Raw genomic sequence first — 25865 nt, 5'->3', positions numbered from 1 at the left:
ATCATTAAACTGTTGCAAAACTGCAGACTGTACTAATCTAGTTTTCAGTTGAATGGAATCATACTGTCTTCATGATACATGAAGAATATCAAAGCTATTATTAAGTCATTATAATGGAAAGAAAAATATTATTTTCTTATGATGTATCTTAAATTTTCAAAAGACAGGGAGGAAAAAGAAGCAAAAAAAAAGCAAATCCAAGACATCCAACAAATACAGAAAGCATTTTCCTAGACTGATGGCCCTTGGTGTTCATGAGCACAAATCCTGAAGCTATAAACTGATCCTTACCACTATGTAAAAGTACGTTTTTATTACGACCATTTTAGTAGAAGAGAATTGAAGCACTAGAGAATTATTTGAGAGAAGTTGTTTGGGATGATGCTATAAACTTGGAACCCAAAAAAAGTATTTCTTAGTCATTATCTAGAGGTATAAATACATGGCCATTCTACCTTCTGCTTTCACCCAGCCAGGAGAAAAGTAGCATTATTGACCTTTTTCCACTAAATCAAACTTTAACATTTGCTGATCCCACTGCACTCATTCATACACCATGATTCCCTTCAAACCTCATCATGTTTTTCTGATAGCATCACTCACATTTGAAATACAACCAAGCACTGTGGCCAAGGATATCTCGGGATACCTTGCAAGTTTAAAGGCCCCAAAGGTTATTAGAAGTACATAGACATTATGCTGCATCTCAAGGCAAGGGTGGTTTTCAACTTAAACTCTATGCGTTTCGAGGACCATAAATGATAAAGAAAGTTAATTTACCTTTCTCAGTGGAAAAATTCCTGAAACACATTGAAATGGTTTGCTTTACATTTCTGCTACATCTTCAAGAAATTAGTCAGTTTACAGTCTGCACAGGTGGCTGAAGACAGACAAGTGTAACTGAGGCAGGAGTGGAATGAAGTTCAGGAAGGAGAGGGTGTAGACTTGGAAACCAGACATGCTTCTGCACCAAAATTACATGTCAGTAGATTTCTGAGAAGTAATGTTCTGGGAACCCTGACCCCTGTTCATAATAGAGTTAGCGAATTACCTATAAACCAAGGAATAATCTTTTGGTTACCTATAGCAAGTATTATGCAGAGTTCAAGACAAAAAAGATCACGTAGTTCCAGCCTTACTAGCAGTAGATGAATTTACTAATTGTAGTTTATTATTATTTTGCCTATCAATATATTTTCATGCTCAGTAGACTAAGCCACCACCTAAAAAGCAGAGTTTAGTCACAGCCGTAAAGACCTTAATGATTACAATATAAAGGAGGAAAAAGATATTGTTCAGAATTTCAGGAGACAGAGTTAAAAATAAGACTGGTATCTTTAAAAGAAAACTGAATGTTAAAGGAAGCTACAGAGAAAACTGATCAAGACTCCACAACTGGCAGCATACTAGAGACTATTGTAGAGAATTGTTAAATTGAAAAAACCAAAAAAACAACAAAAACATAGAAAAATCACATGAACAGCTTCAATAAGAGAATTGCCTTTTAAAAAGCAAAATTTTCCAGACTGAAAAAGGAGAGAAAAGACAGCTGATGAAGAAGAAAATATGTTTCTAAGAGCTGTAGTATCTTATATTGTTCCTTTGCATTGCTACAAAATGAATATTCAGTAATACACTTTCTGTCCAACAAAAATTAATTTATTAAGCACAAAAAGAGCTACAAAAGGAAGCTAGTACACATGCTTTCTGCTCTAGAACAATTTTTGGTTGATTTCATTATTCTGAGTACCACTCTTATGTCTTCATAGCTGAAAAGAGTTATTGCAATTACAAAACTTTCACTGAACAGTAACTGAAGTATAAAAGGCAGTTACAAGTGAGCAATTCATAATACCAATTTTAAATCCTCATATTTCTTTTATTATTTTATTTAGTTGTATGTGAGGACAAATGCTTATAAAACACCACTAACCAAAAGTTATCGGCTAAGAGAAATGATATCCTTGCTTATAGACAGTAGCTGCTAACATAAATCTCAGGATTCTACTTCTGTGAGCTTTACCAGTCCCAAATTAGTGCTCATTGACAGCACTGCTATTTACATTTGTGCAGCTTACCTTTTCTTGAGATCATTATTTCAAATAAAGTCATGCAAGTGTAAGTATCACTATAGAAAATCAATGTGATACATACAGTATATGAACTCAAACCTCAACAACAGATAGATGTTAAAACATAAACTTGAAACACCCTAAGTTATTGAATGTTTCTTATGCAATCTTGCAGGGATCGATCCTTGTCCCAGCATTGTTATCACTTATCTGGAATCAAGTATACAATGATTGCTAATAAAGTGTGCAGATGATACACAGGCTGGTTGAGTACTGAGTAATGAAGGAAACAGGTCACTAAGAGAGACAGGACTAGAGCCTGGAAAGCAGTAATTCTAGAAAGCAATTAGGAAAAGTGTGAAACGTGGTTATGTGTCAGTGGAATGCTTCAAGAACAATCCTAGGTAGGATATCTGGATATTATATAACAGGAGTCCAGGGGGATCAACAGGATTTGCTAAGATATGTCACTCGATAATTCAGTAGTTATTACATATACAAAATTTGAAAACTTGTTAAGGGCAGTGGGAAGTAAAAAGACAGACATACTATAGAAAACATGCTTTTATTTAAGAGACTATAAGAGGTTCATTTACATTTTATAGACAAGAAACACAAGAGATTATATGTTTATAAACTTTAATTAATGGTACAAGAGAAAGCTGTGGTAAAATTGTGCTAGTGTTTGCATAACAAGAACTTATGTCTGAAAGTGAGTCAGCCATGTTTCAGTTATATATCAAGTATGTATTTTTCAGTTAGCAGAATAAATTAGAAAAAGTATTTCAGAAGTTTTTCTATAATTTGTAAATCTTCAAATAAAAACAGACCAAAGTAGCCAAAAAGTTACTCACTAGATAAAATTATATGGCTTATGTTACATAAAAGGTTAGAAGCATACTGATATTCATATCTATATACCTATGAAAAGTCATTCTAGCTTGAAATGTCAACATATATATTGGTAGGTAAAAGCTTCTCATTAAAGAAAAAAACTGTTGGGAAGTGATTTTTTTTTTATATCTTCGAATTCACAATCATGATGGCAGTAGGCAAACATAGCAGATATACTTCTGGAGAGATTTTTCATTTGTGTTGAAATAAAAATTACTATTTCAAAATCATGGTGTGGAAATTAGTGAACATTTATTTTTACATAACTCGACATGTGTAATCATAAGTAAAAAATACCTCATTCACCACTGTGAATTTGCCAACAATGGCAATGAAAAAGAAGATACTTCTGATCTAGCTAAAATGAATGCCCAATTAAATTTCTGTATGATAAAAAATTTCCACTGAATAATCAAGTAATAATGAGCATGAAAATAAATGTTAAATACTTTGTATTTTCCTTAGAGGTAATATCATGGTGTTAGATCAGCAAATGAAAGCAATAAATTTTGCTGGCTTAAATCATCAGGCTAAGAGCCAACCCCCTTTTTTAAACAAACACCTTTTGTTCTCTCATAAGGCATTGAGCTGAACAACTTTGTGAAGGAACCAGACTTTTCAGGCAATAATAAAGTGAAATTACTAATCAACTGACATATCTCTAAAATTACTTACAATTTAGATGAGAGTAAATATCCACGACTAGCTTAACAACTGGAGATCATTCATGACACAGTAATTTCTATGTAACTGTAACATATACAACAGACTGTTCATTACTGTTGCCATTAATATAGCATATTCTATGAGCTTTCTTGTACAACTGTATTTCTGGAAATGCAAATATAATCACTTACCAAGATGGTGGTAACAATTAAAGAGCGATTGGACAGAGAATCTGTGATGTTCGCTGGTTTTCCTTTCTGATTCTCTGTCATGTTAAGGCCACTCAATGGATCCCAAGTTCCAACCTAGAGAACAGTAAATTATTGTGTAAGTTGTCCATTGGTTACATTTCAGCATCTAGAAAAGAACACTATAAGGAAAACCAGATTTACACAGGAAAAAATAAAAAGGCTGCTAATATTTATTATTAAACCATCTTCCACTATCCTCTGTCATTACATTTAAAGTCTGCTTGTTTAAAATATGATTCACAATACCTCAAAGTGTGTTTCGTGAAAAGTGACATTAAGTGAAAAAATGATGCACAGAATGTCTAAATACTTAAAGTTTAAATACTTAATTTTCCATTTAACTTTCATTCTTCAAAATAAACCACATCTGAAGATAACTTAATAGTCAGATGGAAATTCATTTGCAGAGCAGAGACCATTGTCTATACAGAAAGATTTACCATTTCCTGTGATCTGAGAGAAGAGCAGAGCAAAAAGATGTTTTGGGGAAAATGTGATGGAGAAGACTGAAAGTAGGTTAAGTGTGAGAACTTAACTGGTTTGTAGATAAATGTTCGGTACACAGCTCTTTTGACAATTTATATCTTGAAATTCTTATTAAAGTCAGTAGAATAAAAAATCACAAATGTTCTGAGTTTACATATACTCTAGAGTAGTTTACTGAGCATCAGTCTCATGAGATGTTATCCACAAAAATTCAAGAAAGTAGCTTTTTTTACTTCAACATGCTTGAGAAAAAGGAATTTATGCAAAACTCTACTAAGAAAAGTAACATTTTTTTGGCTCTGATTCAACCAAAACTGTACATACTACTCACAGTGAAGTGCCATAAGTATTGTATTAGGAAGGACCATTGCCCTTCTGCAGTGCTACCAATTGTCTACCTATGCAGCCAAAATCAGAGCTGTATTCAATGCCCAAAGAACTGACAAATGTGTCTACAATTTACCATCTTTTCTTTATTATATTTTGTAGAGTAGTTAGTAATAGCAGTGATTACATCAAGAAAATAATTGTTTATACTCCAGTGTGGGTAGTATTATTTCTTCTTATTTGTGTATTTCCCATTTGAGAAAAGCTTGATTTATTTTGCTTTCTTCAGAAATATGAATGTGCTTACATTATTTGCCAAATATTATGTTCATAACAGTACTTCTGGCTTCCCTATATATGTTATCTCATTTTTTTCTCTTTTATAGAGCCCTCTGTTTATGCCACTTGCTGTTATTTACCCAGGCCACTAATAAAGATACTAAATAAAACAAGATCTTACATTGATGTGCTGGACAATGAATTACAACTCATTTTTTGTAATTTAAATTCATTCTGTGTGTAGCTTTCTGAGCAAGATTTCAAGCCAGTTATTAACATCACTATCCAAGAAATGTGATTATTCTTAAGTGACAAATTTTCATACCAGAAGTGCTATTAAATTCAGGTATTTGTCATCTCCCTGAAGTATAGAATAATTTTCCTCACTATGAAGCTTCGGCGTAAATACTGATTGATTGTAATTTAAATGATGATTTGCTTATTATACTGGATTGTCACAGTTTAGGATTTTCACTTTGCTTAATCATAAATAATTTAATTGTGTCCAGACTGACTGTCAGCAACTGTTGTTTTACATTACAGTAGCACCATTCCATAATTTTGTCATTTTCATCTTACAAGAAGCTATCATTTTTGTCAGACATGGATGTTTATTTGGAAATACATACTTCATATTGATTGATGCTTCATTATCACCTCTCATTCAAGAGTTTCAAGAACAGGTATCTTATGTAAAATCTGAGATCACACATGGCTTATTTCTTAAATGAATGAGCAATTTTTCTGTTGTGACTGACTTTAGCAGTCATTGCACTTAAAATACACGATTTAGGTCATTTCCCATTATATTAACCAGGCAGTTTATCTAGGACAATTTTTTACAAAATCTCAAAAAAATAGGTCTTCTAGAAATACTCCACAATAATTCTTCAAAGAAAAATATTTATTTCTGAGTGTCGATTTCTCTTTCTCAGTAATATACCCTATAGGTTCCAAATATTTCCTAAGGAGTTCAATCTAATGGGCATACACCTTAATTTTCTTTTTCCTAGTCTCGTATCACTACACTCTACAGAAACTCCTCTGCTTTTGCTCGTACATATCTTTGAACCTGTGCAGCATTCCTCATAATTCTTTGCTAACATTTTCCTAACTCTTAAACTTCTCTAATAAATAGTAACTGATTCTTACTGTTCCTTCCAAAGACTGCCAGCACATTTTGGCAAAAAACTAATATTATCATAATCCTTTATCACATGGCCAAAATGAGCCATGAAGGCAGTAAAAGTAACTTGCTTTTCTGTGAACTTGTGTATACAGAGCTTAAGCATATGTTGGTTGTTTTTAAATACCCATATCCTTTCACAACTATTTCTGTTGTCATCTTTACATATCTTTCATTATTACTGTTTTCCATTTCTTTTTTCTATTACATGTTTTAGAGTACTGTATTTCCTGTTGAATTTTATTTTCTTGCTATGTTTCTGATCTCTGTAGACATTTATTTCTATATTTTCAGTAGAGTACATATCTCCTAATATATTGTCAACTGAGAACTAAATTGATGTACTTTTGTGTTTCTACTTTCATATCAATACTGATGGTGAAATAAAAAGACACATAACACAGATCCAGATGCCATTCCTTCAGCCCACTGCACATCTATTCTGCAATATTTTACACCAATGTTCTCTCAGAAAATTTTCAGTCCACATAGAATATTTCACAACAAAAACTTTTTTTAATAGCATTTTAAAGTAGAATCACATATGTCATTAAAAGGCATATATATTAAACTGTCTATATTTCTTTAATTATTTTTCATATCTGCCTGAAAAGAAATTAAGTACACTGTAAAGTTTTTAATTTCCAGAAAACCCATGTTGCTTGCTGGTTCTCAAATGACACCGAATGTTCTTAAAGCCATTCTAGATGTCTTTCTTCATTTTCAAGTTATCACTTTGGTGACTCTTCAGCTACTACTGACTTATTTAGCTATTTCCATGTCATCAATTCTTCAGTTTCTGGTTCCAGTAAGGAAGACAGGTTGCATTGCACCTACTCTACTCATACACAAAGTTAATGCGCTTTTTTAAATCTAATCACTACTATATATTTTTTTATTTTTCCCCCTTAAGTTTCCAGATCTCCCTTCATAGAATACTTCATAGGAAGAGTTTTTACTATCAGTGAGTTGCTGAATGTTTTAAAATATATTTTAGACCTTTAAGCACATTTGCCACTGGACATTTCTGAAAATGTTATTACCTATGTGTTTCAAAGTAAGCTCATGGCTACTACACTTTGAAAAAATCTTCCTAGTAAGAGTACATTCATATTCCAGAACAAGTTGGGGTGGGGTTGTTTTGGAGAAATATGTTGTTTATGCTAGCTTCTCCATTCAATGATTTATAGAAAGGAAATGCAACTCTGCAGAATGATGCTTTCCGTTAATTTCTCTTTTTATTTGTGACCACAATATTATCTTGGGCAAATTATTGATAAAACTTTATCTGAAGATGAAGGAAAACATAGTGTTTACAGAACACTGAACACCACAGCTAAATACAGACTACAGGACAGATGCAAAATGCAAGACATTTGTCTGCTTATCACAACAATGTGAGCTTCCTGCATTGTCTCCCTATGGCAGGGTGGTTGGAGAAGAGAGGGAAGATGACCTGATTTCAGATCACCATGTTGTCATGTAGGCAGGCCAAATATCTGTACGTGCTTCCCAAGGCCTTTAGTTCAAATATAGACAATATTAGGCTACACAGGAAGGGCATTTCTCAATCCTTTAGTCTTTCATTCCATCTCTGTACAACAAAATTCATGTCAAAAGAGAAACAAACCTGTCAAGCTACCTATTCTTAATTTTTTGGTACCACTTACAAGTGGAAACATTTTATTCCAAGAAAATAATCAAAGTTCCCTCTTGAAATAAAGAAATATTGCCAAAATGAAGCTATTTTATTACATTCTGTTTGAGGTAATTCTTCTTGAATTAATAAGATGTAAAGAAAATACAAATACACATATCCACAGGTTCACACATGAGGATAAGCAATGGGATTGGAATCACAAGTACAACTAAACTCAACCTAGACTGAAGAAAAAGTATATTAAATCATTACTCCAGCTGCTTGCTCTTCCCCAGTCCTCTTGAATCTAAGAATGTGGCTAGAAGCACATATTTAAGAGGCCACTAACTGTCACACATCAAGGTAACAGTGTTCACAAAAAGACTTTGAAACTTTATACCAAATTGAGAACAGGTATATTGTTTTACATAAGACATGAAATGTTATTGAAAATGCTACTGGTTTTAGGGGGTGGGTTCTTGTTTTGTTTCCCATCACTTTGGAGGTAAACATCTTACACACCTTTTCAAGACCTTCTTCCTTGAGGCTGATAACATCTAAATCAAAATCTGTCCTTAAACCATTGGTTTTGTTGAAAGTTATCCTGCCTGTGAGGCCTTCCCAGTGGGCCTATGGAGAAAGAAAAAACAATTCCTTTAAATAAATAATTCTTCCTTTTTTTGCCCAAAAATAACAAATTTTACTTCTGCCAAAATGGGAACATTAATTATTCATTCTATCTAATTGAGTTACATTGTGGTTGATTTTTCTTAACAAATATTTTGTATTCACTTTTTGCTAATTAAATCAACGTTTCTTCAGTCTTCACAGTTTTTTAAAAAACAACTTCCCATGTTAGTCAACAGACTCTTTTTACTAAATGAGATAAAAGGCTGTTTGGTTTTCATTCTTCCGTCATTCCTGCACACATTTCCTTTCCTGCTTCCCTACATGCCCGTGCCTTCCCCAAGCCTCAATCTCTTTCATTAATGCTGGTTTTCATTTTTCTGTCAGGAAATTTCTTTCAAATAAAGGATTACTTTTGCAAGATTCTGAGTCCCCTGAAAACAAACTGAGACAGTCAAAACTGAGGTCACTGAGCCATTCTTTCAGAGTTGATTCCTTACTTTTTATAAAGAGCAATATCCTCATTTTTTTATAACTTAAAGTCTACCTGGTTCTAAAATGATACTAAAGTAGAGGAGAGAATGTGGGAAACAAAATTATCAACCTAAAAGGAACCAATATTAAAACCAGGATTATATTCCAAGCAATATTAAAACCAGGATTATATTCCATTGCAAATAGTTGTCTTGGTCATAGTATTTTTTGTACCTAGAATGAGAAATACTGTATTAGGAGTTAATTACAGTACAAGAGACTTGAATACTCTACAGCATTCATCTTTACCACCTTAAATCTCCTAGCTTTATTTTAAACTACTATTTAACAGTATCTAAACAGCATGCTAGGAGACCAAGGCCACATATATGAATTCACCATAGCAAAAGAAAATTAAATCCAAGGAGTAACCTTCATTCTTGGCCCCTTTGAACTTATGCCAATATTTAGTTGCTGAATTTTTCATAGTCAGTCTATGTTCTGGTGTTTCAGGTGTTTGGGGTTTTATGTGATGAATGTTCCAAACATCCCTGTCTACAATTATCTACAAAAGTTTTATTTAGAATGCAGCTATATCACCTTTTTATGTTTCTTTTTTCCAACTAATACCTCAGGAAAACTCAATTTCAAGTAAAAATGCTGTCTTGCCTGCTAACTCTGTACAGACAACAAACTGAGAGACTCCCACCTACTAAAAAAAAAAAAGAATTCAAGTAGAGTAGGAACAAAAGAAAATGAGAGTTGGGAGAAAGGAAAGTAATGAAGCAGAATACTTTGTTAGTGACTTACCTCCTTAATGAGACTCATAAAGCGTGTCCCAAAGCGCCATGGTTTGTGGCGATTACACTGTAGTGAACTAACAGTCATCTGTGGGAACTGCTGGACAGCCACTGACACCACATGAACTGCATCATACATTAGTGCTGCGTCCGTCTGAAAGTACAATAAAATCAGAACCATGAACACAAAACAATAACTTGTGACAGCCCAGCAGTTAGAAAAGGAAACAAAAAATTAGCATGGCTTGTTATATTAAAGGGAGAAAATTATCTGATTGCTTGTGTAGCACTGTAAAATGCAGCCTTATTGTCAAGTCCTACAAAAGATATGTCAGGACCTTCTTTTTTAATGCTGAAATAAGGGCTCAAATACCAACTATGCAGGATCACTGAAGAACACTGTTATCTCTGATGACTCATGTTACTTTAAAAAGCAGTGTATTAGCTGGCTATATAGATCACTGCATGCATATTTGATTCAAGTCTGTTATTTCCATGAATGAGGCAAAAGAAAAAAAATAAATGAAAAGATTACCAAGGTAGGAAAACCTTACGTATGAAAGAAAGTGCACGGACTAAGGAAATAATGTTTCTCTATTTTGAAATTATAGACTACATACAGTCCCAAAGTACTCAACTGATTCATTAATAACTTTTTATGGGTATCAGTTTAAAACCCTAGGACAGATCTAACTAGTATCTTCTATAAATCAGAGGCAAATTAGAATTGCATTAAAATGCACATTCATTTTAATGGTTTTCATGTCCCACCCTAAATAAATAGGCTGTTTAGAACTGGTATGTGTTAACTAATGTTAGATTAGCAAAAGACAGAGATAGCCTCTCAGCATACACAGTCATGCTGTACAAGACAGTGACATCTCTTTCCTGTTCTATGTGATGAACAGAGGCAAGGCTTGGCACCAAAACCAAGAAAGGACCTTAGATTCAGCTGGTAGAAATGAACGCTATGCCATCTGCTCAGCATACCTTAGAGAAAAAGGACCTATTTTCCCTTCTCATTCACATAATTAGTGAGCTGTGAAATTAGTTCTTTAATGGATAGGAAACCTGGAGATTATTGCACTTGTCACAATACAATACAAAGCAATACAAAATTAGCTTATATAGTGCCTTTCATGCAAATGTATCCCAAGGCTCTTTACAATAAAACTAAACATAAAAATGCAAAAATGCTCTACCATTATAGCCCATAAGCTACTGTTAAAGGGGAAAATATATGTTTACATTTAAATGGCTCTCCCAAGGAGAGAATTCAAAATTCAAAAAGAAATAAATCTTAATTTTAAAATAGCCAATATAATATGTTTCAACAATCTCAGACACCAAGTAGTTTATGCAGGGGCTCCAAATCAGTCAGAAAACATTTTTCCTGCCAAATTGTTCATTATCTTCAAGTCATTAAAGTGCTTTTAAGGCAAGCTGATATTTGACAGGGAGGCAACGAAACATCAGAATTTGGGAAGACATGCTGAGTAAGCATCACAGAAAGCTTAATATTCTAGAAGCAGTACTTGGCAGTAGTTGCAGTCTACACAACATTTTTTTAAATAAAGTATACAATAAGTAGAACATATTAACCTGGCTCAGAAATGCAATTTTTTTTTAATCAGCTTTACTTCTAAAACAGGAGTCCTTGCACCAGTGAAGGAAAATTGAAATTGCTATGAGACTTCAGCAAAAGCAGCCCATTAAGGAGTACCCAGAAGTTCAAACCAGCAACAACTAATTAATTACATATAAATTTGGACACGGAACTTGTAAGACTCCTCAGCAGGAATCAAATGGACATTATACCAGATGCAGAGCAACATGACTTTTTGTAAAATTCTATAAGCCACTGAGCTGGAAATCTTCAAGATTACAAGAAGTCAACTTCGGTGGAAGTATTAATAAATAAATAAATAAATAAATAAACAAAAAACACATACCAAAAAAAACCCCACAACACCGCAGTTTTAGAAGTAATTAAAATTTTGACAAAATTCTTCACATTTGACTGGTGATTATTGCTTCACTGGAAATAAATCTAAATCAGAATATACTTTTTTAAATGCACACAACATAATCTAATCACCGGGTAGAAGTTGAGTGCCCTATTTGATTTTTAGATGCTACAAGATAAATCCTTTATTTACATAGGCTGAGATTCCACAATCCACCTTGTATAGGAAGATAAATTTAAATGTAGGCTTATCTGTTTGTACTGAACAAAGACAGACAGAAGCATATACTCAGTATATTGGTTTAATGATTCAATATTGCACTCATCTCACTGGGTGCGATTATTGATTTTACTGCAAAAGACAGCACAGAACTTGGGAAAATATACAAAGTATATACTAAAATTTGCAGGTTGGTCTTCCCTCTTAGTCACTACATCTCCCCTGAGCGACAGTAGGAATGGATGGCTGTTGGCCTAGCTCTCCACTCTCATTCATTAGGCTCGCTAAGCTTTATGTCTCACTGCCCTTCAGTCATACTGTTTTCTCTTTCTTAAATCGCACTTTTGGAACTATGGTTTGTGGTACAGGAAGTAGTGAAGGTTTCAGCAAGAGACTGTTTGGGGACCAGGGAGGAAATGTCCCTAAATAAATTTTTAGGATTCTTTATTTTATGTAAACAGAGATTTGTGGTCTGGAAGGAGGAAGAAGTAGAAACTTCAGGAGAAGCAATGGCTCTTGAATTTCAGACAGAAACCCGCTACGATGTTTCCACTCACTGAAGCACACATAATACAATAAAATAATCCTGTTGAAAAATGAGATTAATACTGTTTTAGTCAACTTGTATAAACCTTTTAAGAATTATGTTGCACTTCATAAATATATCTTGGTACAGTTCCTGAACCACGGGTTGTGGGGCTTTTTTGTTTCACAATCCTATTTAGTATTTATGATGACTTGCTTGGATACAGTAAAATCATCTAAAATACTGCTCATGATACTGTGTTGTGGTTTGATTGTGGGGTGAAATAGAGAAAATAATACAAAATATACAAAACCAATCTTGAAAGTCCCGGCAACTGCTCTGGCAGATGTAGGGCCGGCACCCGAAGTCCTGGACTGGACTCAGCAGTACACCGGAGCTGGATTCAGTCTGTCACTAGGCCTCAGTTCGCAGGGACAACTCGCAAGGTCCTCTCCCAATGTCGGCCATAAGGAAAAGGGCCGAGATCCTCATGATCCCCCACTTTTATATGAAGTATGACATGAATGGGATGGAATACTTTAGTTGGTCAGTTTTTCGTCACCTGTTTCAGTTCACTGCTCTCACGAGATGCGTATCCATCCTTATCAATGACCTCGCTTTCCATTGCTACGTCTACCAAAACATGTATCTAGCTTTCAGGAAAACTGCAGTTATTTAGAAGGCTTTAGCTGACAGGGAAATTCACTAAAAGAGAAACTTGTTTTTTAACAAAACCAGGACATACTATCACTGGTATTTCTACAACTACAGAAGAAAAAATTACCACTACTACAGAAGTTACAAACATTTTTAATCAAATTGAAACAAAATGAGACTGCGTCAGGTGAATAAGATGTCAGGTGACAGATGCCTGTGACCACAAGTCTGCTTTTCAGTTGACTCTGTCAAGTAATAAGAAAGTTTTTAGCACTCCAAGGTAACAGCTTAATCAGGGTTGTAATTGCAGTCACAATGTATCTCAAATAGAAAGTACCAATCTGTGTTTCATTTTTATCCCAAACTCAGTTCAGTACTACACATTTCTTTTCAATACTGTTCTGTCATTACTTTACCTCCTGTCTTACTGTGGGTGTTGTGTTTGCCTCGATTTTTTATGTGCGTTTCTGTATAATCACTTCTGAGTCTTGCTAAATTACTTGCTAAACACTGTCTAACAAATTGCATGCAAGTACTCTAATCTCACTGTGAAATGGCTCTGGTCAGCTGAAAATTCTGAAACCAAATGGGCTGTTTATGCACTGCAGCTGCGACTTGAGATCTAGATCTGTATCTTAAGGCCTTTCAAACAAGGGAGAGAAAGGACTCACTCTGACATACAGATAAAATCCAAGCAAGCCTGACAGAACAAAGGAATCATGCTCTTCATAACCATCTTCAAACCTGCAGTATACAAGAATTCATTTATGTCCTTCGATATCTGACTCAACAAATGTGCTAACTGCTTTTGGAATACCTGTGCCTTATTAACTATTAAGGGTTTAAAAAAAGCACGAATTTCACATTTAGTGATATTGATGACTCGTGTGTGCACATTATTTGCACAGCAGTGGTTTTGTATGACTTTTCCATTTATCTCCGTCAAACTATATGAGGATTTCATGTACCAATAAACACTCCTCTCTCATTCATCTCTCTGTTCTCCAGAATTATCTTTAAATAGCAAAAATACGTGCTTTATTTTTAGAAAACATGATTTTTATTGTGCAGCAAAGTTTAACATTAATTTAAGGTGAAGGATTTCTAGGCTAACTCTGTTTCTTCATGAGTTACATCAGAAATAGTACACTTCTCAAACAGAAAAAATAATGTTTCAGCTTTTACTATAACAAATTGTAGTCCAACTAAAAAAAATGGAGCTGTTTCATAGTCATGATCTGGAAGAACTTTCAATTACTCAAATATAGATGATTAAAAACAGCTTGAAAGCAGGAAAACCCCCTCAGGTGTTAAATTAAACTAATGTGATTGGTTTTCCCCTTAATTAAATTTATTACTAATAAAAATCTATGACGAAATATGGTCCTTTTACTTAAAAAGTGCCTTGTGAAGTACTTGAAAACACCAAGTAATTTTCTACATTCAGTAACATATGAAATAAGTCAGTGGAAAAGAGAAGCTTGATAAATTTACTTTTTTTTTCTTTAGTACTGTTTCAGTGTGGATCTCAGACAAGAATGACTTATTTACAATACTAGTATTTTATTTTCCCTAGATCAGAAGATTCTTGTGTTTACAAATCTGTAACACACAAAATCTCATAAATGCCCTCTTTACTCTGCCAATTTTTTCAGTGAGCTAACTAAATTATCCCCCTAAGAATATAAGGATTACGTTTATGAGGATTAGACTGCTTAACCATTTGCAAACTGCTTTTATGGCAAGTTTAAGAAATTATTAAAAGCAACCTCCTTGCAAGTATTCTTGTTTACAGTAATCTGTATTTTGTGTTTGAACTTGACTTTAGTAATTCAAGTCATGTCCAGTAAAAGCAAATTAAAGACAAAGCAAATAAGAAATAAAATGCAATAGTTTAACATTCTGTAACTCAGGTGACAGGCCCTGTCCTATCACAATGTGGAGATCTGAATCTGCATTTGCCAGTCTCCATGCAAAACAAAATTTAAATTAAAAAATAATCTTGAAACAAAGTATTCTGATTCTCTAGTCAGTTCTGTGTTAACCTGAATTGATTCACCACAAATTTCAAGGGAGGACACTGTACAGTTCACTTGAAATATTGCACTGCATGAGCCAAAATTTTTCCATTTATTAGTAAAGTATGCACCTAATTTTCTATTTTTAGTTCTTATGCTATCTTTACCTGCATATTATCTGAATAAGTAGTATGCAGCTTATTATTCTCTTCAAGATTACTCTGTCTTCCTGTCTCTAGTCAGTCAATTTTTGCCCTTGTGAAATAAGCCCAACTACACTTAAAAGGCTAAACTGTTCAGAGGGTTTTGCCTAGTGTCTGATGGTCAGTAATATATTCCGAAAAAAATTTTGCATTAATTAAAATGAAGTTTAAATTCTTTTCAAGTGTGACTTCATTAGCTGCATCAAAAATAAAATGAAACTGAATGCAAATGCTCATAAATGTATATCTGCATGTGTCTCCTAGGTGACCATGATAAAAGTATCCAGATAAATGCATAAAAGTGAAAAAAAACCCACTTTCCACCTTGTTATTCAACAAAGTCCTTGAAAATGTATGAACATATAAAAGTAATTCATGTGGAGCCTTTAACATATTCTGAAACTTATTTCATCATATAATATCATTTGCTACTGAATTTCCATTAGCTACACAGACAGCCATCTCAGACTTTAGTATCTTCTGAAGTAAACCTGGTTCAGGCTGATTGTGATCACTGGTTTAACAAAGTGTTAACATGCTCATTTCATACTGCAACAAGATTCTATCACTGAGCTTGTATTTATGGTATCTGACCTTGTGAGATTTTAGAACATAATGAGAATGTTACATTCCCATTTGGCAAATGGAGTGTAAGTACATGAGGCAGGGCATGTTCCAGAAGGACTGAGTTTTCTATTTGCTCCTATAAATTGTATTTTATTTCTTACACAACAGTAATGTGTTGGACAGAACACTGGATGCAAAGTCAGGTTGTTGGTTTGGGATTTTGTTTTCCAACTTCCAATATATCCAGACTGTTTGTAGTCAGCTTTATGAGAGACAGAAATTAAATAGTACAATTAAGAGGGCAGGAACAGCAGCTCTGTTTCTTTGATCTAACAGCCTGAGCAAGAAGTGGATACTGAAGGCATAATGAACAGGACAGCATAGTCAAATCTCCTCCCTCCCCAGCATAATATTTTTATGGGGAAATAATATTATTTAGGATGCACTGCACAGGAAGGATTTACAATGGCACACTTATTAATTTCAAAGACCTCAAAAATGTCTTATAATCAATATCCTTAGTTAGTTAAACTGTACTTCTCCTTTGATAATTACTTACTTTTCTCTCAGTCATCCTTACTGACAATTTAACACACAATACATAATTATTAATAAAAAAATCTTGATTAATGGCATATTACATAAACAAACAGAAGACTTCCTTTGTTTGTTCTACTGAAATTCCCATCCAGATGCCTGTCATTTTTTCCCATAGTAGTCTTATGTTCTAGATTATCTGCGTTGTGAGCACAGTGAACAGTGCAGGTGTTTTGTTGGGGTTTTTTTTAATTATTATTTTCCTTCGAAGACTGACTTTATCATAGAAGCTGACTCCACTTCCTTTCTTTTAAACAACTCAGGAAAAATAGATAAGAACAAAGATGTGAGAAAAGTCTGACAATATTCAGAAGTCAGGAAGAGGTAATCACTTACAGTGCAGAGGTGCTGTCAGTATTAACACTGTCTATTACTTTCCTTAAAAGCTGTCCTATTTGACAGAAAATGACAAAGTTGCCTTTAAAAATTACTGGGTATGAACTACAGAAACTATGATAGTGTACATATAAAAGTAAGCTAAGATTTACTTATGAAAAATCTGTAGTTTCTTTATTAGAGATTATACTACTGCTTGGTCAGAAAATTTTAAGGGCCAGATCTCGAATTATGTTAGGACAATGTGATTTTAATACACAACACAGAGTAACGGATAACATAAGATTTTTTTTTCCAAATTCGCATGCAGTGTGGTGCCAACTGTGCTAACATTAATCTACTTGGAGCTTGATTCACCACATACCCTTGATCAGCTACCTCCAATCTACAGCTAGTTTCAAATCTGCACTACAAAGTTATGTTCCAAGGAGGCCAAGAACAAGAGACTAATATTGAAGAAAATATTTTTTCTTCAACTTTTTTAGGTCTCATGTTAAGCAAAGAATGGTTGGATATGAAGACGAAGAGAAAACATCTAACAGTTCATGGCCTGTACACTGTTATTTTAGTCACTATAATATGGAATATTTTACAGTTTTCAGAAATTATTTCTCAGAAGGGGTAGTAGGAGAATTACAAAACTCCACGGGTTTATCTACTGTTATTTTATTTGTGGCAATTACAGTCTATGGTTAACAGGAGAGCCATATATTCCATTGCTTCCAGTCAATGTTTGAAATGCAATTCCTAAAACTTTATGCTATTCTCTATGTTTTATATATACAGATATATGAGAGATCATTTTCTATAATAAGTTATCACAAGAATAAAGTGAAGAATGACCATGTTTAGGAACTTCTACAAGGTTCCAGTCATATTCATAGCAAAAGATGGAATAGGTCGAATTTATGACAAAGATGAAACAGAAGTTTAGGTTGAACAGACATGAGAATAGAAGGGTTTATGTTTAATCATATAACAAAGTACACATTAAGATAAATGAAGCCTAAATAAGAGTTCAAAGCAAATATTCCTCTCACGAGTATGTTCAATAATATGAACTGTTTGGGACTACACAGATCTGTAAGAGGCACAAGTATATACTCCCTCTGTATACATGTATTTCAGAAAACTTTGAATATCACGGTAAACATTGATTTACATTTACTCTTTACTATTCATTTACACGCTATGAAATGAAACTAATTTTTTAAAATACAGTTTTGTTTTGCAATAAAATCAGAAAATGTCTTCCAGTATACTTGAAAAAATTATAGAAGGGTAAATCATACCATGTCATACTTGTTTTGCAACCACAAAGTGATTTTCATCATACCTGTCCTCACTCAAAAGTAAATAATAAGTATCATACACATACCCCACCCCTCCCTTTTAATTCTATACAGTTATGATTATAGAGCTTGATGAAACGCAGCTTTCAATAGTGAGGTTTACACTTCACATTGTAAACTAGATTTAGGAGAAACGGTCCTTCAGAATATTCAGGAAGAATTAGACAAGAGAGTGGCTGTAAAAGTTAAACTGTCCCATGCCATTTCATATCAAGTAACTGATCTCTCTGATGAATGTGACCCAAGGCATATCAGGTGTATAGAAATTCCAGGCAGCTCTGTGTTAAAGAAAGTCTACAGCAAACCAATACAGCAAAACAGCTGGGCAGGCAGACGGAGAGAAAAAGCTTTCCAAGTTAACCTTACATAAGTAGAACAGGTATGACTTATTTTTTCTTAAATATTTTCAACTGTATTGGAAAGCATAAAAGCAAATAAATGTTATTTTAACCTACCTCAGCTTAAGAAGGATTCCAAGGCAATAAGGGAACAAAAAAACATTTATCAATGCAAAATATGGCAAATCTAGCTAAGCTCATTAAAACATTCTCTTGAGTGTCCCATATGAGACTTGTGCCCCGTAGAAACCTGTATTACAGTTTGAACACAGTTTGGGCAGCAATAATGGAAGAAAAGTCCTTTCATAGTAACAAGGGTATTAGTGTAGCATTAAGTAAGATAGCTGTGGGTACACTTGGTCTCTGAGCGATGTCTTCAAGGGGTTTGTTAAACAAGGCTACAGGAATTGGAAGAAATTAACCTTTTAAAAAAATTTTTTTGGACAGTTGAATGATATGTTAACATTTATATATGCAGGACATAACCAGGTGATACAAGTCAGCACGCTACTTCACAGGAATGTAACAACTATCCGGAAGAATAAAGCAGAACTAAGAATCCTCCAAGTGGAAGAAGTATTAGAAAAGAGACTGAAAGAACATCACTTCTGTAGCCTATGAAAACAAAGACTGGTAACAACCATTGAGAGGAACAGAAATAAGGGAAGAAAGGAAAGCTAAAGAGCACAGAAGAGCAAGCATGGGTGAAAAAAAAAAAAAAAACAAAATAAAAACAAGCAAACAAACAAACAAACCAACCCAACCCAAAACAAAACAAACAAAAAAAAACCCATAAATATCAGTAATTCTATCTTACAGACAGAGGCTTAAGCTGTATTAGATGTAAAAATCTTTAACAATCGTAAATAGAACCGCTGCACAAGACCACCAACAGATTATATTTCAGTTAGATGATGCCTGACAAATGTAGTAGCATGCACACAGATTCCAGAGACCAAACATACTATTACTACTACTCACAGAAACTCTCCTACTTGTGGCAATTATGATGAGTGAATGAAATTAAGAAGAAACGGCTTCCTCCCCTCCTTGGGCAATAAAATCTATTGCCCCTGAAATCATTTCACTTAATTCTCACTTACTAACACATCCCACAAAACCATTTTGCTGAGTGAGGTTTAATAAATCTTTCAGCCTCAGATAAAATTTTACCGGTTTATGAACTGTTAAATTGCATTGTATGCTTATTAAAAGTGGTGTTTTCTTACTTCTTGACACATTCCTAACTCCACTCTGGGGTACAATTAAACAAACGGTAGAGATTTTTTTTTCACCCCAAAAAATGCATTCCAACAGGGAGCAAGATACGAGCATCAGCAAGCTATAAAAAATGTTCATCTAATTTTTTTAAAATTCAAAGAACTTGTTACCATAAACTCTTTTTTAAAAAAATATGGTAGTGTTTCAGCTGAATAATTATCACATTAAGGCATAGCTGCTTAGATTATTTTTTAACATTTAGCTGCCTAGCAAAATTTTAAACAGGAACTTTGTTCACAGAGGTGTGCATGTAGTTTTAAGTAGAGATGAAACAGATGCAAATTATTTTCCCCATCATCAAAATGCTTGCTTTAACATCCAAACAAAGCAAATAATTTATTTCTATATTATTGAAAAAAGCCTTAAAACTTAAAAAAAAAAATCTACAAAAAGTAACACTTCTTTTTTTATAGGCCAAGTAATTTTTTTTGAAAAAGTGTAATTTTGTCTTACACAGAAAGAGAAAAGAAAATATTTCCTTCTTTTGTCTCAGTGCCTCATAGCTTGATCTCCAGTTCTCAGAGAAATGGCAAAGTGAGATATGGAATAAATACAAAATTTGATAAAATGACAAGAGACCAAAATAACAGGAAAAGCATTCCAAAGGATAGTGATGCTGTTTCCACATTGCTTGCAATTACATAGGAAAAACATGCCTTTTTTTTTTTTTTTTACTGAGAGAATAAAACCATATTTCCTGATATAAAATTTGAAGTGGTAGAACTTTTTTCATCTCACAAAACAATCTCAAATAACTACGGATTCGATAGAATATATATGGTGTTAAGAACCCTGAAGTATCTGAAAATTAGTTGGGTGAGTAGCCACTTATTGCAGCTTGATTTCAACTTACTGCAGGTGAAATTTTCAGACAACTTGAAGTTTTACTAGCAATTAACACAGGAGATGTAGTTAGCAAATAGTTTCAACACAGGTTTTTCTGAAATAAAACCAGCAGTATTTCTCTCATCTGCTTGACCTTTGATTCAGGATCTGAATTTCATTTTGGCAAATAAAATGCTAAAGATCTAGAACATGCCCTGAAGTGTACAAGAAAATTTTGAATTGTGTTTTCTGACAAGGACACCTTGTTATTCTTGAGGAGCAAAAGCTTAAATCTTAAGTATAAGGAAAAATTTCAGTTAAAGAAGTAAGTAGAAAGATTCTGCATATTTTTCTTCAATGTTTTTATTTGATTGGGTGACTGTCTGGTTCCAAAGCCAGTCTCTCTACACAAGGTTTGTTATTCTGATGTAAGGTTAAGCTGTGATTGATGTCCTGAACTTTGTAGTCAACTCCACATTCTCACTAATTTTTAAATTAGACATTTATTGGAAAAGTTATCTGTCACTACTTTGCACAAGTAAAAAAATTTTTTTTTAAAGTTCTACAATGATATCTTTTAGAAATTTGTTTTCTCCCTTTTTCTATTTTCTGGCTAACAAGACCACAAAAGTGTGATTTCATAAGACCCTGTAAATGTCCCATGGTGTCATAAACTCTACTAATCCAAGAAGCTAATGATTTTCAGTGTACTGCTTGCAATATCAAATGCTGACTGCATAAACACTTGAACTCTACTACCAATATACAGCTAGGATCAATGTTTTATGATGTTAAGTTTCTATACATCCTTAAAAACAAATATAAAATTTCCAAGTGAAAGCTATTCAGAAGTATTTTCTCAGCATTTCTTCTGAACTTTAGAAATTATGGTATGTGCTATATTATCTCCTGCAATAAAAAATCTCCGTGACGCTCTTTAAATACCTTAAAGACGGATAACAAAAACCTAATAAACAGGAACTATGGGTCATTATTTGGTCTTTGGTAGTCTATTTCCTTTCATCTGTTCTCCTGCTCAAAAATCAATATGATTGTGGTCAGTGCAACTCAATCAACCACATCCATAACAAACAGATGTTTGCTACTATTATACTAGCTCAGTATTCGAGACTTATAACACCACATTAAAAGTCCCTCTGCATGAGAAATTTGTAAGTAATTACAGAAAGGTCCTGCTCAGGACAAACACTGAACACCTTTGTAATGACAAACAGCAAGAAAGTACACCTGACAATGCAAACAAATAGAGAGGCATAATGTTGGAATAATCCAGAGATTAAATTCAAATCTGACAAAAAATTGAGAAAAAAAAAGGTATTCTAAATAATGAATCTCTACATATTCCATTTTGATATCCCATAAAAGTTTCACAGTGTTTGAGGATTTCAGAAATTTCACACTTTCAAATTTTTAAATAAAATTACTAAAATAAATGTATATTGATGACTTTGAATTGCAGAGACAAAGCCATTCTGAGTCTTCACAATAAATTTGCGTTCTCCTGCTTTCACCAAGTCCCATTTACATTTCTCTCCCTTAATGACATAGATTTTAATATCCTCAGCAGAAATACGATTACATGTGCAGCCTTGCAAATTTCATGTTTGCAGGAGAAAATGAATTGTTAAGCAGCGTAGAACATAACTATCCCATAAAAGAGTATATGTTTGTTTCGAAACATAATTCTGCTTTATATCAGTCTCTATAATTCCTTTATTATGTCCTACAGATCTGTTTTAAATAAGTAATTTTTTTGCTCTTGGATTAACACCTCCTTAAAATAAAAATATCCATTTTTAGATAATTCATTGTTTTTGTCATTTTTGTACGATCTTTAATCAACTTGAATGTTACATGCAGATCATAGTCCGGACAGATTACAGAAAAGCAAAGTGACCTTGTCGCATTACATTTTCTTTCCTTGCAATTGTGCCTCCACCAACAGCATTTCACTGTATAATTGCTTTTTGTTTCAATGAAGTTCTCTGTTAATTAGAATTTGCTTTCAGAATAAACTTTTTATCATGTTATGATGCTAGTTCTAATAATCGGATTCTCATAAATTTACTCTAGCTTCACCATGAAAGCAGACACAGAATTAAATACATTCAGATGTATTTGCATTAGACACATTTTTTTAATTAAAATCTGCTTATACTAAGTCAATTTATTCAATTTATCAATTTATTCAAAAGCTGTGTTCTGATTTGTGACACTACTTTTCCAGGTTATCTTCTAAAAATATAGTAAAAACATCCATCTTAGACTGTCTATTATTTTAATATATTAGCCCACAGAAATCTGCTTAATTTAAATAATTTTGCTAACATGTTACACATAGTTGTTGTCTTGGTTAGTATAACAAAAAACCACAATCTTCATAGTGATCAGATTTTTTTGGATGTGTATATGAATCTTGCTATGTCCAATAAAATTTGTAGCAATATACAAATTCCAAATCCACCCAGTGATCCTTTCCCAAAATTTTGGAACTCACTCTCTCTAAACATAGTTCACTTTCAAAAGGATATTTATACCATAAAGCAAACTGATAGTATATAATTATCACAATTACTAAACCAAAAATAGCAACTGAAAACTGAATATAATTCCTGCTTTTTCAATACTCCATCAGAACTCCATTTGTCAGAATAACAGTCAAATTTCTGCACTACATCTAAATCTACATTTAAAAATAAAAACGCATCCAAGCTGAGGCAGAAGTTTCAACAAATTTTTTGCATTTCTCTGCCTAATAAGATGAGGAATTACTTTTCCTAAAGTGTACAGATACCTCTTAACTTAGCAAGATTTGAAACCATATTTTTCAGACCATTCATCTTATTTTTAGAGATATTAATCCCTTATATTTTAGAAGGTTGTCCATGATACAAGGAATTAACTAGTTAACACTTGACTAATCAATACTTAAAGAACTAACACTTAAGGAGCTAACGCTTAGAGAGCAAACCCTTAACCCACAACGCTTAGAACCCTTAACCCACATTACAATTGCCTAGCTTTGCTTAGCCTTGTGTAAGAGAAACAAAAGTTTAATGACGACTTTACAGGCCTTGCAGGGAGACAAAATCTTGGGTGCATCCTTGGTGCATCCTTGGGTGGATTAGATAACCAAAACTTGGACACAGGGCAGGCGGTACGCCAACTCAGCAGTCTGAGTCCCAACCAACTCATCACACCAGGCCAGAGGTGAACATGCACAGAGAAGATGACCCCGATCCACGATCACTGCGCAGGCGCAACCAGGAGAAGCCAAAGGTGGAGACTATGGAAATGATCTCCCGGAACTCATTGTAATAAGAACCGCCTTCTCGGGGACAGGTTATGAATATGTATAGGCGTTCCTAGAACTTTCATGAATATGTAACACTTTACAGTATTTAACTAAGCTCACAGCTGCTGGAAATTTGCACACGTCTTTGGTGAAAATTATTTCCCCGTGTGCCCAGCACTGGAATAAACATACCTGCTTTACAATCTTACAGGTTGTAAGGTCATTCTCCGCGCGTCAGTCCATATCTGAAATTGCAGACTGCATAGATAAAAAAGAATAGAGGAAGAAAATAGAAGAAATATACGAGTACCTTCTGCCTTAACCTTAGTAACCCACGGATTTCTAGTTTTGTCATTCATACTCACAAACAGCTCTACTAGCCAAATGGCCTTTGACAGATAAACTAGAAGGAAAACAGATAGGTACAAATGTGATAAGTCTTATAGATTATTCCAGGTCTTTAGACTTTCTTTGACACTTCTGTACAGTTTCTGAGAGTTCTAAGAGAGAACAGCAAGAGGATCATTCACATAAACCCTTTCTATAAAGAGCATAAAATTATAAGTATTCGTCCGCACCTGTAAGAAAATTTCTCAGAATCCTATTCCTTCTTACATCTTCAAAGAAAGTATGATCAAAAAATCAGTGCTAATAGTTTAAAGTGTACAAGTTTTCAATTAGATGCTATCACTCAGCTGATTTCTGTGCATTCTGATCCTGACGTTGTTTCTCAGTTTAGCTATCTCAGCACTACACAATGCACTATCCTTTAGAGGCCTGCTCACCCATACCAAGCCAGTCTTATATGTCCTCACTTGTTTAAATTAGCTCAAAGAAGCACCATATTAACCAGACTGTACTGAAAAAACAGAATGGAGGTATAGCAGAGTTCAAAGCAGTATCAGGTTTCTTTAAAAGGCAATAGGCATACTCCCTTAGTTTTTATTACTTCTTCGCTTCTTGTTCCAGACTGCCAAATAGTGTGATAAGAGCGTTTTTATCAAAAGAAATATTAAAAATGGAAAACTAAAACTAGTTATTACCAAAATATTGATTTTGGTAAGACTTTATGAGGATACTTTTATAATTTATTGTTCCATACTGTATGTAGATATTTTAAAGAAATTATTTTCCTGAGGTATTAAATGTAACTGGTGCTTTGGACAGTTGCAAGGAAAGAGTTTGTTCTGTCTGTTATACATAGCAGAGTATGCAGACATTTCTATGGGAAAATACCTACCCAACAAATAAAACATGCTCTAAATGTTTTTGTAATAAATGTAGATATATATATATTTATAAGAAAAACAACAACAGCAACAACAAACCTTAACATAATCAGTGTTTACCACATAGAAAATGGGGGCTGTAAGGATGCAAGCTTTACCTCTCTTATGTACATGCAAGTTTTAATTTCTATAACCACAGAGTATATTTTCTACCAGACTGCACATATAAACATATGAAGACCAGTACAGTCAGGACAGATCAAAATCCTACTCCATGAGGATTATAGAAGTGCATTTGTATCAGATGCAGGAAAAAGCCTCTAACTTGTGGAGGCAACATAAAATTCATTGATGGTCTCCACAAAATTCCAAGCTTCTACTTTAACATAGAGAATGCTTGCACTTTTCTAGGGAAAGGTTGCGGGGGGAAAAAAAAGGAAATGGAAATGTAACAAACTAACTCTAAAAAACTCTAAAAAATTGAAAGAAGGCTAATTTTGGAAGTTTCTGGTTTTAATGTAAAGCAGTATACCAGTCCTGTCTCTATAACTCAGTGGAAGTGATTTCTGATCAGGTATGGAAAAAATACGGTAAAAAATATAATATTTGTATGCCCCCAGAAATTGAATTCAAATACAGTGCCACAAAATTAGTATCACAAAGGATCATATTTAACCTAGATGCCTAATGTTATGGTCTTAATGAAATGGACTGCTTTGTGAAGAATCCTGAA

General features: G+C 33.7%; 1 protein-coding gene across 1 annotated transcript in view; it reads right to left on the bottom strand.

Moving 5' to 3' along the window:
- The window catches only part of GRIK2 (glutamate ionotropic receptor kainate type subunit 2), a 376312-nt gene that overhangs the window by 168187 nt on the left and 182260 nt on the right, over positions 1-25865 (bottom strand). The window contains exons 7-9 of the mRNA XM_065632877.1: positions 9712-9855; positions 8323-8430; positions 3824-3937 (exon numbers count right to left, since the gene is read on the bottom strand). Coding sequence (XP_065488949.1) covers positions 3824-3937; positions 8323-8430; positions 9712-9855 — 366 coding nt within the window. The remainder of the gene's footprint in view (positions 1-3823; positions 3938-8322; positions 8431-9711; positions 9856-25865) is intronic.

Source organism: Caloenas nicobarica, chromosome 3 (assembly GCF_036013445.1).
Source record: "Caloenas nicobarica isolate bCalNic1 chromosome 3, bCalNic1.hap1, whole genome shotgun sequence".
In the NCBI taxonomy this organism is placed as follows: domain Eukaryota; kingdom Metazoa; phylum Chordata; class Aves; order Columbiformes; family Columbidae; genus Caloenas; species Caloenas nicobarica.
This window is presented reverse-complemented; position numbering and strand designations above follow the sequence as displayed.